This window comes from Artemia franciscana, chromosome 7 (genome assembly GCF_032884065.1).
Source record: "Artemia franciscana chromosome 7, ASM3288406v1, whole genome shotgun sequence".
Taxonomy (NCBI): domain Eukaryota; kingdom Metazoa; phylum Arthropoda; class Branchiopoda; order Anostraca; family Artemiidae; genus Artemia; species Artemia franciscana.
Window position 1 is genome coordinate 24318036 of NC_088869.1, and position 21096 is coordinate 24339131.

General features: G+C 37.1%; 2 protein-coding genes across 2 annotated transcripts in view; both read left to right on the forward strand.

Annotated features, from left to right (window-relative positions):
• The window catches only part of LOC136029632 (uncharacterized), a 10320-nt gene extending 861 nt beyond the window's left edge, over positions 1-9459 (forward strand). Inside the window, exons 2-4 of the mRNA XM_065708133.1 lie at positions 3615-3833; positions 5014-5155; positions 9292-9459. Of these exons, the coding sequence (XP_065564205.1) occupies positions 3615-3833; positions 5014-5155; positions 9292-9412 (482 nt within the window). The 3' untranslated portion in view covers positions 9413-9459. The remainder of the gene's footprint in view (positions 1-3614; positions 3834-5013; positions 5156-9291) is intronic.
• A 2556-nt stretch (positions 9460-12015) lies between these two features.
• LOC136029633 (pancreatic lipase-related protein 2-like) overlaps positions 12016-21096 on the forward strand; it is a 111448-nt gene continuing 102367 nt past the window's right edge. The window contains exons 1-2 of the mRNA XM_065708134.1: positions 12016-12131; positions 13491-13498. Coding sequence (XP_065564206.1) covers positions 12016-12131; positions 13491-13498 — 124 coding nt within the window. The remainder of the gene's footprint in view (positions 12132-13490; positions 13499-21096) is intronic.

Sequence of the window (21096 nt, forward strand, 5' to 3'; positions counted from 1 at the left end):
TCGTTATCAGTTTTTGAAGAAGCTTCTTCTATGATCAGGTTATTATGACGACGGAGCTCCGCTTGGAATTCGGCCTTTCTCTTTTTCATTAGCAAAAAAGCTGGATGCGAGTCTCTAGGCTTACCAAGCGCCCGCCATTCCCAATACGCTTGTTTTGTCGCCTTATTAAAGTTTACCAAAAAAGGATTGAGGCTCCAAAAAGGTTTCTGCGCGCCCAATTTTATCCTATTAGTAGGAAAAACTGCCGCAGCACCATACTTTAAGCAATGGGTTAATTCAAAATAAAGACAATTAATACTCAAAGAGGGATTACGGTCCATTGAATCCAAACTATCAGGAATAAAAACATTATCAATTAAAACATTTTATCCCCATTTTGTTTTTATCAATTAAAACAAAATGGGGAAGGACGAGAAGGCAAAGGGGTAAAAGGAACTGAAGCGGCATGTGGTCACTAACGGGGAAATCTTCGATTACAATAACCACAGGCAAAGGATCACTTGGGTTAGAAGAAAAAGCATGATCAATATTAGTTGTACTACCAATCCAATGAATATAAGTAAAATCCTGGGACTTCGGTAAAACAGAAAAATTAGGAAGACAAGATGATAAAATTGTACCCCTTTCATTTGCTATGTTTGGATCACAGTTAAAGTCACCTAAAATATAAGTACGCAAATTTGACTGTAAACTAGAGACAAAACGTCTAAGATTAAAACAGCATTGAGTAAACGCATCAAAAGAAATATCATCACGGTAATCAGTCGGAGAATAACAATTAATTAAAACTACGTTTGAAAAGCTACAAGCTAAAAAATTTGTATCAATTGCTAGAATAGTTGCATTAAAAGACTTGGGTAAAATAGTAGCTAAACCACCGGAGGGACGCCCACCAGTCGGTGTAGCGGGAACAGCAAAAATATCATGCTGAGTAGACAAACTAGAAAGCAGATTCAACGAATGATCAAGGAGGTGGTGTTCTTGAAGACATAATAACGATGATTTTTCATTCAAAAACTATGAAGTACAGGTAATTTCCCTAACACACCATTTGAATTAAAGGACGTAACACGAAGTAATACATTCATTTACAAAACTTCTTTAAAATCGGACTAGTTATAGGAGAGGGGACGGTCCCGCTCTGTCATCCAGTCTTCTATATATATAAAAATAAGTTGTCTGTGTGTGTGTGTGTCGAGTGACGTAATGTTTATGTGTCGACTGACGTCATGTTTGTCGACTGACGAAATTACAGACCGGGACATCGGGACACAAATGACGACCGGGACACCGGGACATAGGGAATATAAATGACGACCGGGACACTCAAATAAAAAGCGACCGGTACACAAGGAATGTTCGATTAGCAATCACCATCAACAAAGCACCGGGACACAAATGACGACCGGGAAAAAGGGAAACAACAACAACGGTGACGTTGGGGGGCACAGGGGGATATATAAATGACGACGGGGACACAGGGAATGTTCGATTAGCAATCACCATCAACAAAGCTCAAGGGCAATCATTAGAATAAAGAGGTATAGATCTGAATACAGATTGTTTTTCCCATGGACAATTATATGTTGCATGTTCAAGAGTCGGTAAACCTGACAATCTATATATATAAAAATAAGTTGTGTGTGTGTGTGTCGAGTGACGTCATGTTTGTGTGTCGACTGACGTCATGTTTGTCGACTGACGAAATTAACGGACCGGGACATAAGGACACAAATGACGACCGGGACACCGGGACATAGGGAATACAAATGACGACCGGGACACTCAAAGAGAAAGCGACCGGGACACAAGGAATGTTCGATTAGCAATCACCATCAACAAAGCACCGGGACACAAATGACGACCGGGACACAGGGAATATAAATGACGACCAGGACACTCAAAGAGAAATCACAGACCGGGACACCAGAACACAAATGACGACCGGGACAAAATGACGACCGGGACACAGGGAATATAAATGACGACCGCGACACTCAAAGAGAAATTACAGACTGGGACACCGGGACAAAAATGACGACCGGGACAAAGGGAAACAACAACAACGGGGAGGCCGGGGGGCACAGGGGATATATAAATGACGACGGGGACACAGGGAATGTTCGATTAGCAATCACCATCAACAAAGCTCAAGGGCAATCATTAGAATAATGAGGTATAGATCTGAATACGGATTGTTTTTCCCATGGACAATTATATGTTGCATGTTCAAGAGTTGGTAAACCTGACAATCTATTTATATGCACAGACAATGGGACAGCCAAGAATGTTGTATATTCGCAAGTTTTATGTAGTTAAATATATATATATATATATATATATATATATATATATATATATATATATATATATATATATATATATATATATATATATATATATATATATATATATATATATATATATATATATCTTTTTTCACAGGTGGGACACAGGGACACAACTACAATGGCGCTTAACCAATATGGCGCGTAACGACTTACGCGCGCAGGGGGGCTAGGGGGGCGCCACCCCAACAGCTAGTATATATTAAAAATCCCCATCCAGTGTTGGTTCAAACAGATCCACAATACCTTGTTTTCGGCTAAAATAGTAGCATAGTGACTGCATTAGAACACATGCCTTTTTGAGTGTCATTTTGCTACAGGGTTATTTTAGTCCTAGCTTTCTGTTAAGAATATAAAAACTGAAATTTTAATGTTAAAAAATTCAAAAGTTTATATTTATTAGAAAAATATTTTATTTTTTCAACACAAAACTTAAAAAAAGAGATTAAAAAATTTAGAGATGTATGAAAATATACCAAAAAGCTTGGAAACATGAAAATCTATTTTGAGATTTTTGACAAATTTAAACATATAGACCGTAAGAAAATAAGATAGAAAAGTAATTAATTTATATGATTAGAATTACAGTTCTAAGTTATATACATATGCTGATCAACTAGTGGTTATTGTCAAGTCAGCACCTGGAACAGCTAAACATTGCTGTTATTCTAGATTCCTAGGTGCACTGTCTTGTCTGTTTAAGGCAGCGGAATTGCATTCGAGCTATACTCTCAGCCTTGAGTTACCTAATATTTTGTATATATTGGTTACATTAAAAGAACCTTGAACCTTGTCTTTTTAAGCGTCATTTTATTTTCAACCATAGAGTTATTTCAGACTTAGCTGGCCATTAAGATTATAAAATTGAAATAAAAATGGAAAGAAAAACTTGAAATAAAAACAAATTTTAATATTAGAGAAAAATTTAAAAATAAATGCTTATTAGGAAGACATTTGATTTTTTTTAAGGCAAGTTTTATTATTGAAGGAAAAAGAAGTTTCAAAAGTGAATTTTTTTTTAAATATATCGAAAAACATAGAAACATAAAATACGATCCAAAACTTTGGACACATACAAATATTGTAGACTTTTGAAAAATGTACATAATATTAAATTTCGAATAATAAAAAAAGTATTTTGTAGTTCTAAGCGACGTAGTATACTGATGATTGTCGAATTGCATGAAAATAATTTGTGAAATTATTCTTTTTATTCCAAGTTCTGACATATTTTTTTGAGTGATAAGACTAGATATTTTTGATTAGCTTTTGACCCTGCTGGCCCAATCTATAAAATCCTGCCACCAACCCAAAGATTACATCGCAGTGATGCCACATTTGTTGATGTTGTACATACAGATGTTGGACTTGCAAAATACGGGCATTTTGGCATACAGCAATCACTTGGGGATGTCGACTTCTACGTTAATGGAGGAGACAATCAACCAGGCTGTGGAAGACCAGGCATTCACAATGGAGCAATTGGTAAATTTAAAACTCTTAATGTCCGAGCTGTTGTTAGTTGGTAAAGCATTTTATTTAGTTTCGAGTCACGGCAAAGGTGCCTTTAAATTCGATAAAGATAACACAAGAAAAGATATGTTTCTACGCCACAAGTGTTTACCTTATTCTCTGTGGTCCTTTGAGTTAAACATGGGAGGGAGGGGGATCAATTTTCATCTTATTCTTTCTCCTTGTGCCGATAAAGGTCCTGAGCCTTTGAACAATTAAATTCATTGTTTCCTCACAGTTTATTTTTATTTTAATCCTTTTTTATTCACTATACCTTCTTAACCTTGGGCGAATGATGTCACCAGAAATTAAAAAGTAGCAAATGCAGTTCAATACGCCCAATCAATAGGAGTGTAATTTGAATCTCTGAATACAAAAATAAACAAAGAAAAGGGATAAACATAATGAATAAATTGAAAAATATCTATCCATGGATTGAGTTTCTTCAAAAACAAAACACTCTAGTTCTTCTCAATCTCGGAACTCCTTAGGAGCTGATAAACCTCATTTTCTGACGTAAGGCCACAGCTCTTCTAAAATGGACTAAAATTGATATCCCTAAGTTTATCCACAGGAAAACTTTAAGTTAAAAGACCTGTGTTTTCTCAACTTTTAATGTTTTCTGTCTGATTTCTGTTCTGATTTTGTAAAATTAGTGTATCACGATGGTTTAATGACTGGAAGTCAATTGAGTTGCTGGAAAACGTATTTATCATAACAAGATCAACGGAGAATTACAATGGTAATTTAATATTTTTTTTTCAGGATTAAGAATGGACGGGGGAGTGGTAGGGTATGAGATTTTTGCTTGGTTCAAATTTCAGAACTATCAAAGGTGACACATAACATGGCTAAGCAGGAAAAGAGATCTGATCATTATCTTGAAAAATAGGAAATTATACCCGTAAAAGTCTAATCTGACAGAGATGACAAAGAAGAGGTATATAATTTACCCAAATAAGTTGTAATAGCGACCCAGAGTTATAGATAGATTTAATGTTATTTTTTCATGTGTTTCTGGTCTAGACTTTTGAGCTGAAGTTAAGATGTTTGGTAACAGAAACCAAGATTAAACCTAATTTAGGCCTAAAAAAATTCATTTTAGTCATGTTTAAACCCTACACTGACCATTTATCTTGCTTTCCAATTTTAGGTTTTTGTAGTCATTGGAAGTCAATAAAATATTTCACCGACACAATAAGAGGAGAACAGTATGTTGCTTATCCTTGTTCCAATAACCAAGCCATTCATCATTTACACACAATGATACCATTTGGAGAGCACGTGCCTCACAGGTAAAAAAAAATCCTGATGTTAATGGCCGTGTTTTGCTAATTACTTCTTTAGATTTCAATTTTTCCTTGAGGTTACCAGTTTAATAAACATATCTTCTTGCAGGAATTTCTATTGACTTAGAGGCAATTTGTGTCATTTGCGTTTCATTAAAAACCGGATGTGTCTTGAACGGTTTGCTTTTGTTTTTCAAAGCATTGACGACAAATATAAAATAAATAACTATAATAATCAAGATGATAGGAAAGAACTAATGAAAATAAAGTGAATATATGATGTACAATGATGTTAATTGTTGAAAACTAAAAAATTCAAGACTCTATTTCGCGGTAATTTTTTTTCATTTTTAAATATTTTAAATATACAAAAATGTTTGTAATGTGATACGATTTCAGAAAAGCACAAAGAACACAATAGGCCTTAGAATTCTCCGGTTAGGGAAAGGGGGCAACAGCTATACTCCTGTTTGAGTGATTTTTGTTAGTTTTAAGTTTGACTTGAATATCTAATTTAATTTATTGGAAATCGAACAAATGTTTATCCAGTTCTTCACATCTCTGGTGTAATAATTAAATATGATTCTAATTTATTATTTCTTATTAATTTTACTTTCATTTATTTCAACATCCTCCACAACATTCCCTAAAATGTTCGACCGAGTGCCTTTACCCATTGCTGGGATATTACAGAGATGCCCAATCTGATAATCGAGATGCAAATAGTATCTTTGATTTAGCTCAACATTCTATGAAATTTTAAATTTGATACCCTAAACTTTTCCCAAGAAATTGTACCAGCCATTTTAACAAACGGTATGCACATGGATATTCTTATTTAGTTCAACATCCCCTGGAAGTTTCGACTAAATACCACCAACCAGTCAATACACTCAGACATTACGCATGCACACTTGACAACTATGGTAGAAATATTGGTAACTTACGTTTAACATCCCATCCAAATCTGAATGTTTCAACTTACCATCCTTGTCCATGCCGGACTACACAAAGTTGTATATTGATGAAGTTCAACCACGTCCTCAACATTCTCTGAAAGTTTCAACTTAATACGTCCACCTATTCCTGAGACATTGCAAGCATGTTATTTTGACAGCTACAATGCATATGGTATGTTTTGATTTAACTTAATATCCCATTCAATATTTCCTGAAATTTTGAACTTAATAATTTCAGCTATTCCCAGTAAGAACTGGGATGCACACAGTGTCCTGAAATTCAGAATCTGCTCAAAAATATCTGAATGTTTCAAATTGATATCTTTCCCTAACTTCTCATGAAATATTGGAGATAGGCTGTTTAGATAACCTGGATGCATATTGCGCCTTTTGATTCTGTTTAAAATCCCTATTAGTGTCCCGTGAAAGTTTCAACTTAATACCCATAGCCGTTCCTGATATCAATGCAAATACTCTCAGATACGTCCTTTTGACAACTTGGATGCACCTGGAATCTATTGATTCAATACAATCCATCCACCTCAATTTTCCATGAGATTTACAATATAATATCCTTAGCCATTCATGAAATGTTGCAGACAAGACCTTTAGACAACTTGGATGCACTATACCATTTTGACATGCCCTTTAAGTCTTTTGGTTTAGTTCTATAGTTCTTGTTGTAATGCTAGAAGTCGCAGGAGTACTTAAAGTCGTATCGATAACCTGGATGCAAATAGAGGACAACGTTCTGGTCTCAAGTAGAGGTATTTGAAGTCACAAGTAGTCATTCTTACAAGCAGCCCCAAGTAGACATAGTCACAGTCACATATAATCATAGTCGTAATTATTCGCAGTTGTAGTCACACTAGTAGCAGCAATAGTGTCATTATAGTATAAAGTTATTACCCTTAATCGCTCTGGAGATATAGCTTATATACTCTTTTGATAACCTGCATGCGTTTAGTGTCTTTTAGTTTGGTTTAGCATCCCCCTCGGCATTCCCTAAAAGTTTAAGTAGTCTTCAAAATGCCCTGAAAGTTTCAGCTTTATGCCGAAAGGCGTTCCTGAGATATTTCTGATGTGCCCTTTTAATCATCAGCTTGTATATTGTATGTTTTGCATTTGTTAAACATTTACTTCGATGTTCCGTGAAAATAATCACAATTGGATGTACAGCCAGTCACAAAGATTCGTAATTACAGTCACAAGTTATCGCAACTGGAAGTGGTCACGGTCACAGCCACATCAGTTGCATTTGTAGCCGCTGTAGTAGTAATAGTGGCCCTGAAAGTCTGAAGTAATAGTAGTAGGAGTCTTATACAGTAGCAGTAGTATCAGTAAGTTAGTAGCACTAGTATTAGTAGCAGTAGAAGTAAGTACATGTTATCTTTGGTCAGTTGAATATCCCCACATGATACCCTGGAAGTTTTAGCTTGATATGGACAGCAGTTCCTGAGACATTGCTTATGCATCCTTTTGACAAACTGCATGCATATAGTGTGTTTTGATTCAGTTCAATTTTACTCTCAATATTCTCAAATTCTCACCTTAGCCTTTACAAGTATTATAGTAGCAGTAGTCGTAGTAGTAGTAGTAGTAGTAGTGGTAGCAGTAGTAGTAGCAGTAGTCATAGAAATAGTAGTTGTTTTAGTACTTGTACTTGTAGTAGCAGTAAGTGTTGGAGAGTAAGATTGGTAGCAGTAGTAGCAGTAGTATTAGAAGTAACAGTAATATGGACATATTGCCTTTTGGTCAGTTGAACATCCCCCTCATGATGTTCCACAAGTTCCAGCCTTATACTGTAAGCCGTTCCTGAGAAATTGCTGATACGTCCTTTTAAAAATCTGCATGTATGTGGTATGTTTTGATTTAGTTCCACTTTCCCCTTAACATTTCCTCAAATTTTCATCTCAGTATCCTCATCCTTAGTAGTAGTCGCTACAGAAGCAATAGTTGCAATAGCAGTAGTAGTAGCGGTAGGAGGAGTGAATTTATCATCATTCCCTTAAAATTTCAACTTAATAACCTCAGTTATTCCGAGTTTTGCTCTTTTGACAACCTATATGTACATAACAATGTTTGGATTTAGTTCAGCACTCTCCTTATTTTCCGCTATTGTATTTAATACGCCACTCACTCAAGTGTATGTTGTGTAAATCTTGAGAACAAGCCAGTTTGTTCGGTAGTTTCCTTTTTCTTTAGAAACAAATTGCCCTATAGATTTGCTTATTAGGGGGGGGGGGGGGCTATTGCGCTGCCTGTGATTTTTGTTTCGGCTTTATGTGGGCCGCTGATATCAATGCTATTTATTAACATAGATCGGCAAAACACAAAAAATCCATGTAATAAAAGATCATAAACAATATTACAATAACTCATATATATGCCTATTGAAAGTTTAGTACAACAATTTAAATCTTACAGAGTCAAAATCCATTCAAAATTCCGAGCCAAAGAATAAAAGGTATAAAAAAAAAAGGTAAAGGATACGGCATTAGACTTTACAGCCCGTACCGGCGGTGCTGATCTCCGTTTCTTGGCCCTTCAGCCAGGAAGTGCAATGGGGGGCTGGGAGCCAGCCATCCTGTGCTTTCGCACACCGAGCCAAAGAATAGCATGATACCCGGGGCTATTAGAATAGAGCATGGTTCAATTATGAGACTGAGCATACTGTGCTGGGCCTTGGGGTTGGGGGATGTAGAGGGAGGTATATATTGTAGTGTTAGAGGTGATTTTGGCTGAAAAAGGCGAGAATATATGTCATTCATCTTCGCCTACCCAAAATCTGGTTTTTGCTATACTACTGTCATCTGCAGCAGCTTATTACTGACAATTTTAGTAAAAGCTAAGCACCAGCACTTATATTTATTTTTGTTTAATTTGTGTTTATAATGTATTGTGTAGCGCTTTTAAATTCACCAATTAGTGTGCTTGTTAAATAGTTAATTCTCTTCACCACCGCTTGAATAGCACCTACTCAAACCCCCTTTTACCCCCCCCCCCCCCAATAAAAATACTGTAACTATGCCCCTGATGGCAAGCTAGGCTTTGTCACTACTTAAGTTTTATCATGAAATTTATCACACATTAAAGAGGAAATTAGTGTTACATTAATCTTTTATGTGTTGGTTACGGTAAAAATAAGTTTGAGCCTTATTCATGTTTCTTTTTTTTTTGCAGCGCCACTGGAGATTTTTGCTTGGCTGTAGATAGATCCGAAGATAGATCGCCCCAGAAAACTGCTTTCCAGAAACTTGCTGAGAGTCTTCCAAATATTGATTTGAGATCTGTCATATTTTAATTCATGATTTGCATTTTATTTATGAATATTTAAAACATTTTGTAGTAAATTACTTTATAATTCAGTAAGTATTTGCAAGATTTAGATGAGGCTACATCTCTTCCATGGTGGAGCTACAATACAAAAAGTTCGAAAACCTTTTGAAATTGAAAGGACAAACAGCGTTTCATGAGTTTAAAATAAGTTTTTTTTTACGTAAGAAGTTGGAATAGATTTATGAGTTGCAATTCAATTGACTACGAAGCATTTAAAAATGAATGAAAATTTTTTACTGAACACTGAAATCTCATGGATGTGTTTTTTTCGTCATAGACTTTGTTTTACGAGTAAACAAAAAATAAAATAAAGTATTGGGTCCATTAGGAATAGGCCATTTTTAGTATATCTCATTATTCCAGAGATTAAAAAAAAACAGATTTCTGTTAAATGAAAAATGCACGCAACCTATCAAAGGTTAATCAAAAGATATTTACGAAGGAATAATTTCAGAATGTTTTTCTTTTTAAATAATAGTGATGGCCTAGTAAAAAAAAAGAACGACATCAATTGGTCACTCAGCTAGAGCAATCTCCTGGATATGATAACTGATTGAAGATTCGTGTCAGTTTTGACTACGCACTACGAGAGGGGCATAGAAGTTTGACAAAAAGCACAGAATTTGGCATATTAAATATATACCAACTGCCTTTGCAGCGGAGCTTTTGCTTGTACGGATGCACAAGGCCTACTTAAAATCTACCAGGAATAATTATTCAGCGTTCTTCTACATTAAAACTGCTTTGGAAGGGTTAAATTACAATTTACTTATAGTTACCTCTTCAGATAGAAATCTCCAGATAACCACATTTAGCTATCCCTAGATATCCTATTGTCAATCCTAATGCTCAAGTCATCTATAAAGCTTTTTTATGGTCCAGCAGGGTAACTAAAATCCCAGAAAATATACGTTATTCAGAAGACTTCATGTAAACAAGCACATTCTTTAAACAAAAAAAAGCATTAAGGTCTGTTCTAGACGTTCAACGCATCTCTCTGACATTGAATATTTGCTACGACTCTTTTGTGCGTGCGTATAGTTGGAGCAGTTGGATAGTAATGAGTAGAGAGGTATTAGCACCAATAAAATCTTTTAATGGAGTAGGGTCTGCAAAACTATGGGAGTAAGGAGTAAGGTTCTTTAAGGTTTTTTTGTTGTGCAAAATTAACTTATTTGTGTGTTTTTGGGTAGTTTTCGTTTGCCCTGCTGAGCTTAGCTATTAAATTAGATGTCTTTCGTGGCAGTAATGAATTCTTTGTAATCGCTCTTTTCCTTGTTCATAAAAATAAATTATTTTTTTTTTCGAATCATAGGCAGTGCAATAGGCATAAGCAGCGCAATCGGTTAAAAATCGAAGTTTGAGTTACCTTTTAAGAGTCAAAGTGATAGAGGGCTTCTAGCCCTCCTCCCGATTACCGCTCTTTTCACCAAACAAATCTGATTGAAATTGTGACAGAGTAATTTTGTTCAAAATAGTTCATAGAAAATCTAACAATGCCTTTAAAATTGACACAACCCTCAAGTGACCTAAGGATAGGTTTTAAGTCATACCCTGGGGCATACAAGGTTTTCATGGAATGGGTGGTCGTAAAACCTTCGGATATGGCTAATTTGACTTGAAATTGGAAGTCATAGTGCCCTTCAAAAGTGATTTGAGAGTAACCAGCCCCCCCCCCCCCCCATATCCCCATAGTAGCACCAAAGGCATGGTCGTATAGGCTTTTGAGGGATCCATTGGAGTTGTAATGAGAATTTCTAGTGCCCTTTTTAAGAGTAAAAGTGATCAGAGGTGGTCTGGAAATTATGTCTTCAAGGAGCAACCCCGGCACCCACAGATCTCAGGGTAAAGATTGCAAGTTAGGCCCTGGGGCATATTAAGTTTTTATAGAAAAGATGGTCGTATAGGCTTTGGAGGGATCCATTGGAGTTGTAATGAGAATTTCTAGTTCCTTTTTTAAGAGTAAAAGTGATCAGAGGGTGGCTACCCCCCTCCCAAATGTCATTTTTCCCCGAAATGCACCAAAAAAAATTTTACAGTCACTTCGCTTAAACTAATCCAAAGGTCACATAACAAGGGTGTTGGGGTTGACACAGACAACCAGATTCTTGGGGTGATGGTTATAAGCTATGCCCAGGCTTGAAAGAGTTCAGAAAAGAGCTCTAATGATAGTTTCGAAACAGGCAGAAATGTCGTATGAAGAGCTGCTGACAAAGTTTAAAATGCAAACTCTGGAAAAAAGAAGAGAGAAACTCTGCATGGATTTCGGAAAAAAAATCTCTGATCCACCCAATGCACAAAACCCTTTTCCCCCTCAATTTACAACAAAACGCCTTCCGTGTAGGGTTGCATTGCCTGTTGAGAAACTTTAGCCGGTACGCTGTGCCCACCAGCGGTTAGCGAAGAGCTTTATACCTAGTTTTCTAAAAATGTATAACGAAAGTCCAGAGGATTGATTAGTATTTTTTTTGGGGGGGGGGGGGTCGCTTATTAATGTGACCATACCAAAGAAATTTGGCAGTGCCATGAAAATTTTGGTAAAAACAAAAGTTTATCTATCTATCTAAAATGCCCCGGGGGCATCAAGATTTGTATGGAAGGAATGGTTGTTTAACTCTAGAGGAGGCTCATTTGGTTAGAACTGGAAGTCCTGAGTCGCTTCCAAGAGTCAAAAGTGGTGGAAGGTAGCTAGCCCCCCCGACAACCCCTCTTTTCACCAAAAAAAAATCTGACAGAAATTGCGAGCTGGCTATTTTGTCCAAATTGTCAAAAAATATATAACAACCCCCAGCACCCTGAGGATAAAATTGTAAGCTATGCACCAGAGGCATATAAGGTTTTTATGGAACGGGCAGTCATTTAAACTTCAGATGGGCTCATTTTATTTGAAATTAGAAGTTTTAGTGCCCTTTTCAAGAGTCAAAGGCCATTTGAGAGCATCCACCCCTCCACCCCACGCTCATCATTTCCCCAGACAAATCCAATCAAAACCAGTTTTGTTCCTCATAGCTAAAGGCTCCAGAAATTTTGTCCGTGAGGAAGACAGCCCCTACCGTACAGCTCTCATAGCAAGGGTTTTAAGTTATGTCCTGGGGGCATATAAGGTTCTTATAGAAAAGGTGTTTGTATATGCTTTGGAGGAACTCATTGGATTGGTAATGATAAGTTCCACTGCCATTTTTTGCGAGTCAAAGTGATCAGAGCGCAGCTATCCCCCTCCCCAGACACAAACACGCGTGTTTTCCCTAGATGCATCCAATAGAAATTAAGTTTCCAAACACGCGCTTCAAAGATATTCCCTTTGAACCACTTTTCAAGCTTTTTTTATTTCCACTACAAGCGCCAGTTTTTGTAGCTGAGTTGTTTATGTGAGTACATAGTGGAGTCCTGGCAGGTAAACGGACTTATCATGTTGCTGGCTACAGCCAGTTACAAAGTGAACACTCCTTAATTTTTTTTCTTGAAGCAGTTTCTTAAAAATGGTCATTGTTGGGTTGATTTGGACACCATTGCCGGGCTGTTTTGGATGACTTTTTGAAAGTGTCCAAAACAACCCTGTTTTTTCAAGTTAACCCAGGAGGGGGGATTCAAGACCAAAGAGAAACACAAAGGCAGTTTATAATTTCTAATACATTGCATCTGTGTTTAGCCCTACGCTGTAGGCTACGGCTTAGCTATTGAGGTAATGGAGCAGTCTACATTTCTGACGTATGAATAAATTGAACATGCCACTTGATGCCTTATTTTATCCTCTTTCATTTTTTCATCTTTGAAAATCAAAGGACAAGCTTCGACAGACTGGATGACTACATTCGTCAAGCGGAACAGTGAGATTTCTATCTGGTCCTCCAAGACAAAAGTTCAAGCTAAAGCAAGTGCTTTCAACGAACTGGTTGTAGGGATATCATTCTATACCTTGCCTTAGCCTATCCTAAATACTAAATCCATCCGGACTCTATTTGTAACACCGACGAAACAGACCTAGACGACACCAGTAGAACGTGTTCAAAATGTAACCATATTCTGTTTTTGTTTTTTTTTAGTGTGATAGGTAAGTACTAACCTCCAGTTAGTACTCACTTGAGTTGTCTTCCCAAGGGTTAAATTTCAACCCCGGATGCGGAAAGATGGACCCCCTGGGTACTTTGGGACTAGCAGATTTATTTGGTTAAATCAAGCATTTGCTGACGAGCCACTTAAAACTACCAAGGGTAGAGGTGTAAAACAAAGAGGAATAACTAGAATACTTGCAGAAACACCGTATAAGGAAGATTGAGCGAATGGTAGAAAATATTTCAAGATCTCAGAGGAAAGTTGTCAACACCCTTCCAAAGAAGGCAAAAAACATGAGCGTCGCTGACCAGTCTTTAGATATTGAGGATGGGTTAAAGAATGTATATTCATGGATGATAGTTCTGAAATCTCTAAGTCTCGGAGAAACGGAAACAGACTACTGTTTAATTTAAATATCCTAGCTGCTGATGACTAGGTGCTCTTGACATTCGTCGTCAGTAAATGAAACATTTTCATGTTGCACGTGTTGCAGAAATTGGTGATGATGACATGGAGGTGATATTTCTAAAGCGCCCAGGGTGCCCATCTTTCGGCATCTATGGTTGAAAATTAACCCTTCGGAAAACAAAAGCTGGAGGTACATGGTTGCCTATCACACTAAAAAACAGAACATAGTTACATTTTGAACACGCTCTACTGATGTCGTCTAGGTCTGTTTTTTTGGTGTTACAAATAGCGTCCGGAGGGATTTGGTATTTAGCATAGATTAAGACAAGGTAATCGAGTAGTCTCCCTACAGCCACTTCATTATTCCGCTTAAGGAATGTAGTCATCCAGTTTGTCTAAGCTTGTGCCTTGATTTTTTAAGATAAAAAAAAGAAAAGAGCATAAAAAATATGGAAAGAGCATAAAAACAGGGTTATTACGGATACTGTAAAAAAAAAGTCATCTGAACCAGCCCGGCTATGGCATCTGAATCAACCCTACACTGACCATTTCTAAAAAAACAAATCTAGAAAAAAAGTTAAGGTGAATCTAATTTGTGACTAGCTGTAGCTAGTGATATGATAAGTCGAAGTAACTGCCAGAACTCAATTGTACACTCGCGTAGACAACTCAGCAACAAAAACTGGCACATGTTGGTGGAAATAAAAAAAAAAAAAGTGGTTCAAAGGGAATATCTTCGAAACGCGTGTTGGGAAACTTTTGAAACTTATGCACAAGTCAGTCGATACTTGATAACAATTTTTGGCAGAATATTTCGCGCAAAACTCGATTTTATAATGGCAGTGTCCGAACCAACCCCTTGTTGTAAATAAACCCCAAACTCAAATATATTGACACTTCTTTTTTAAGGTTTTTGATAATTTTTTATTTTTCAAAAGCTTGGGTGAAAAGGTGAAAACATTTCAATCATACTTTTTTCAGCAAAGCACAGTATGTTCTGTTCTTATGAAGAATTGGCACAAAAAGGGCACTAGCCCTTTTAATTTCCAATTGAATGGGCCTATTTTGAAGTTTCTACGACAATACGAGGCCATCTTAAAATTTCTACCAGATGCATTATGGGAAAATATGAGGTTCTGAGGTATGGGGGTTATCCACCCTTAGATCATTCTAAATCTTAAAAAGGGCACTAAAGCTTCTGATTACCAATCCAACGAGTCTTCTTGGAAGATTATACGATCACCCTTTCTATATATTCCTTATATGCCCCTAGGGAATAACTTATAACCCAGGAATACACCCCGGGGCATAACTATGCACCCCATCCTTCCTGCTGGCCCTGAGGGATTTGGGGGTTTTAATTCTAAAAGATGTAATTTCCGGTCCTTTCAATTACGTTGAACAAAATAGCTATCTCAAAATTTTGATTGGATGTGTTTGGGGAAACGATCGTCGAGGGAGCAGGTTTAGTTGCCCCCAATCATTTTCGACTGTTAAAAGGGGCACTGGCTCTTCCAATTTCCAATCAAATGAGCAGTTTTAGAAGTTTATCCGACAACAAATGGCCGTTTGTAAATTTCTATTATATGCATTTCGGGAAAATACGAGTTGGGGGGTATCGACCCTCTGATCACTCTGAGTCTCAAAAAGGACACTAGAATTTCTGACTACGAATTAAATGAGCCCCCTCTAAAGTTTATGGGACCAACTTTTCTATATAGACCTTATATATCTCCAGGGTAAAACTTACAACTCTTGCCCTGACGGCTGTGGGGGTGGGTTGCCATCCTCAAAGACATAATTTCAGACCTTTCAATTACGTTGAACAAAATGGATATCTCAAAATTTTTATTGTATGTATTTGGGGAAATGGAGGGCGTGGGAGGGGGGTTAGTTGCCCTCCAATCACTTTTGACTATTAAACAGGGCACTTACCCTTTCAGTTTCCAATCGAATGAATAGTTTTAAAAGTTTCTGCGACAAAAAGTGGCTGTCTCAAAGTTAAAATAAGATGCATTTTAGGAAAATACGAGATGTGGGGGGGGATTATCCACCCTCCAATTACTCTGAGTCGTAAAAAAGCATTATAACTTTTGATTGCTAGTCTAATATGCCCCCTTTGAAGGTTATATGGTCACCATTTCTATATATACCTTATTTGCCCCCAGGGCATAACTTAAATCTTTGGCTTGAGGGCTTTGGGGGGGGGGGGGTGTCATCCTCAAAGGCATAATTACCATACCTTTCAATTACGTTGAAAAAAAGGCTATCTCAAAATTATTAATGGATATGTTTGGGGAAATGGTGGGCGTAGGAGGAGGATTACTTGCCCTCCAATTACTTTCGAATATTAAAAAGAGCACTGGCCATTTCATTTTCCAATCGAATGTGCTGTTTTAGAAGTTTCTTCGACAACAAATAGCCTCAATGATGACAAATGGCGACATCTTGAAATTTCTATCAGATGCATTTCCGGAAATTACGAGGTGTTGGGGGGGGGGGGGGGTATCAATCTTGTAATCACTTTGAATCTTAGAAAGATCACTAGAACTTCTGATTACTAATCGATTGAACCTCCTCCAAAATTTATCCGATCACTCTTTCTATATATACCTTATATGCCCCCAGGGCATAACAAACAACTCTTTCCCTGAGGACTCATAGACATATTTCGAAAAATTTACATTGGATGGGTTTGGGGAAATGGTTGGCGTGAGAGGGGGTTAGTTGCCCTCCAATCGAACGAGCTCTTTTCGAAGTTTATAAGACAACAAATGACCATTTAAAAATTTCTATAAGATGTATTTCGAGAAAATGTGAGATTTAGTGGGGGGTTATCTACCCTCCGATCACTCTGAATCTTAAAAAGGACACTAGAACTTTTGATTGTCAATCCAATGATCCCCTTCTGAAGTGTATACGATCACCCTTTCAATATATACCTTATATGCCCCCAGGGCATAACTTACAACCCTTGCCCTGAGGACTGTGTGGGGCTGTCATCCTCAAAACATAATTTCCGGACCTTTTAACTACATTGAAAAAAATGGCTATCTCATAACTTTGATTGGATGTGTTTGAGGAAATGGTGGGCGCGGGAGGGTTTTTAGTTGCCCTCCAATCACTTTCAACTATTACAAAGAGCACTAGCTTTTTCAGTTTAAAATTAAATCAGCTCTTTTTGAAGTGTCTACGACAAAAAATGGAAGGGGGTTAGTTGCCCTTTAATAGCTTTTGGCTATTAAAAAGGGCACTAGCCCTTTCAATTCTCAATCGAATGACCTCATTTTCGAAATTTCTACGACTAAATGGCCATCTCAAAATTTTTATCAAAGGCATTTCGGGAAAATATGAGGTGCGTGGGGGGTATCCACCCTCCCGTCACCTGAATCTCATAAAGGGCTCTAAACTTCTGATTAGCAATCCAATGAGCCTGCTCCAAAGTTTTGTTTGATAACTCCTTCGATGCGAAGTGCCCTGGTCTAAACAAAAATAAATAAAATAAATATACATTGTGCGCATATTTCTCTTTACTCAGGCTTCGCTGTTGCGCTGTCTATGATAGTGTTGTTGCACTTAGTATGATAATCTTCTTCATTTACATCTTGTTTTTTTTTTCTATTAGACTATATCATTTTCCATTTTTCTCTATACTCCACGGGGGGTAGGGTGTTTGCTATGGGGGCGGGGGAAGAGTATTTTCCGTGGGGCTATTAAAACCCTCCGTGTCTAGACGATACTAAACAGCTTCCTTAGTCATCATAAGCCCTACTTCCTTCCTCTCTATGCACCCCATCCTTCCTGTCTGAGTAAATAAATTCTGTATAGCCTAATTTCATATTACCTATCCCAAGGGTATGTGTTTTTCAAACTCCTAATCAGTATAGATCAAAGAGTATTTAATTATTTAGTCAAAATGTAAATTCAGTAATTATTATGTATGTTGTAACATTCCAAGTTGTAATTTTAGTATTATTGATTTAGTGTAACCTTTGGAAAAGCAATGGGCCCAAATTAAATTCAGGATGGGGACTAATACATCTTCTCAAATCTATACGAATTCCTTAAACCAACTTAGAATCAGACAGCAAGAGGTCCCAGGGACCTCCTGTATGAGTGGAGGCTTTGTGTAATTCTGGGCTCATTTTGGTCAAAACATTGGTTTACGTCTGGTGATGCTTTTCTAACAACAACAGTCGAAATCCTCCAAGCAACCTAAAGCCTATGACATCCGACTTTCTATGCATTTAGACCTATAAATGTTATACTACTATGGGGATCTATCTATTTTGTCTACTATGGTGTAATATTACACTACATATTAGTTGACTATTCCCTGACACAACTACGAGGCCAAGCACAAAGGATTTCCCTTTTGGGGTTAGGAACGGGGGAAGGAGCTTAAAACGAAATGAAGACTTCAAAGCATCTCACAGCCCTAAAATAGTTCCAACCTTTTATGCTTGGTCTATCCTTGTCTCGCCATTTGTCATATTTGATTAAGGTAATGAATTATCTATGTTAATGAGCAATGGTTGGAGATTTTGTTCTATGCCTTTACCCCTCCCCCCCCTCAACTATGCGTTTATAGTAATAAATTATCTATGTTAATGAGCAATGGTTGGAGATTTTTGTTCTATGCGTTTACTACCCCCGCTCAAAAAAGAGAAAAAACAAATCCTTGCCCAAAGGATATTATTCAAAAAAATTACTCGTCACTGCAAATTATCCCAGACAATCTGCCCCCCCCCCATCCAGAAAATTTCCCGAAGAAAAGAGTCTGTATGTTTCCCAATAACAAATACTATCTGTAAGCAATGGATAAATTACAATATTTAAAGGCAACTTCTACAATGGAGTTCTCTGATTGTTACTGTTACTATTTTACTTCAAATGTAAAACCTAGGTATATAAGTTTTAAAAAGCCTGCCAACTACTTTCTCCTCACTTTGTTTCCCTTGTAAGAATATCGTTCTGAGAAAAGCCAGTCGCACCATAACCCTAAGGAAAAACAGCCGCAAGGGAAAATACCATTGAAAATGGGTTTTACTGGTGCCCTGAGAACATACTTATTCCTCCTCCTTCAGGAGAGACTAAGCAATGTTCTTTTTTCAAGTTAATTTTATATAGAAAACAATTACAACCCTAGAATACAAACAAGGCATAATTGTATGAGATTGACCTATAAAACTTTTTGTTTTAAATGTGAGATCCATCCTAGATTTAAAAACAAAGACTTCCGTGTTAAAAATACAAGGCCAAATATTCATTAAATTCCATCTGTTGGGAATTATATTCTGTCAAACTGAAGTTTATTTCCATGCGATTAAAATAGTTTTATGTTAATCTTATTGCTTGTATTTGGAGCAAATGAATCAAACAGTTCGTGGTAACGAACTGTAGTAAGGAGCGATCCGGCTCAATAGGAACCAAAACTCTAAAAAATTGAATTTTGATATCAATAGCTACATCAAAAGAATCGCATTTTAATGCTGATTTTAAATATATAAGTTTCATCAAGTTTAGTCTTAGCCATCAAAAGTTACGAGCCTTAGAAAATTTGCCTTATTTAGGAAAATAGGGGGAATCACCCCTTAAAAGTCGTAGGATCTTAACGAAAATGACACCATCAAATTCAGCGTATCAGAGAACCCTACTGTGGAAGTTTCAAGCTCCTATCTACAAAAATGTGGAATTTTGCATTTTTTGCCAGAAGACGAATCACGGGTGCGTGTTTATTTGTTTGTTTTTTTTTTTTTTTTTTTCCCCAGGGGTCATCGTATCGACCAAGTGGTCCTAGAATGTCACAAGAGGGCTCATTCTAACGGAAATGAAAAGTTCTAGTGCCCTTTTTAAGTGACCAAAAAAATTGGAGGGCATCTAGGCCCCCTCCCACGCTCATTTTTTTCCCAAAGTCAACGGATCAAAATTTTGAGATAGCCATTTTGTTTAGCATAGTCGAAAATCATAATAACTATGTTTTTGGGGATGACTTACTCCCCCACAGTCCCTGGGGGAGGGGTTGCAAGTTACAAACTTCAACCAGTGTTTACATATAATAATGGTTATTGGGAAGTGTACAGACGTTTTCAGGGTTTTTTTTTTTGGTTTTGGGGGTAGGGTTGAGGGAGGGGGCTATGTGGGAGGATCTTTCCTTGGAGAAATATGCCATGGGGGAAAAAATTCAATGAAAAGGGCGTAGGACGAATGTGGTCACGTTAGAAAAAAACGTCAAATTAAGAGCTTAACATACAATGCTGGGTGTTCGGAGCCTCTCTATTATGGAGTATAATTTGAAAATAACACAACTATACGAGCGATAAAACATATATACCACAACCATAACTCAACTAACGAAAGAACTGCTAAGAGATAACACAACTATAAAGCGAAAACAGGTGAAAACTAACGGGAAAATAAACGAACTAAGAGGTGGAAGGGGCCCAGAGAAAAAATATAATCCTTTTTCAATTTTGAGCCTAACTTCCGCAAAGGAGTAATAATGTCAGAAGCCCCAAAATACCGAATTATTTTCTTTTCAAACAGTTCGTGGTAAGGAACTGTAGTAAGGGGCGACCCGGCTCAATAGTAAACGAAATTCTAAAAAACGGAATTTTGATGCTAAAAGATACATCAAAAGAATCGAATTTTTACGCTGATTCTAAATATATAAGTTTCAATTAATTTAGTCTTCGTCATCAAAAGTTACGAGCCTGAGAAAATTTGTCCTATTTTGGAAAAAAGGGGGAAACATCCCCTAAAAGTCATAGAATCTTAACGAAAATCACACTATCGCATTCGGTATATCAGAGAACTCTATAGCAATAATTTCAAGCTCCTATCTAAAAAAAGTGGAATTTTGTATTTCTTGCCAGAAGACAAATCACGGGTGCGTGTTTATTTGTTTTTTTTTGTTTTTTTTCCCAGGGGTCATTTTATCGACCAAGTGGTCCTAGAATGTCGCGAGAGGGCTTATTCTAACGGAAATGAAAAGTTCTAGTGTCCTTTTTAAGTGACCAAAAAAATTGGAGGGCAAATAGGCCCCCTCCCATGCTCATTTTTTTCCAAAAGTCAACAGATTAAAATTTTAAGATAGCCATTTTGTTCAGCATAGTCGAAAACCATAATAACTATGTCTTTGGGAATGACTTACTCCCCCACAATCCCTGAAGGAGGGGCTGCAAGTTA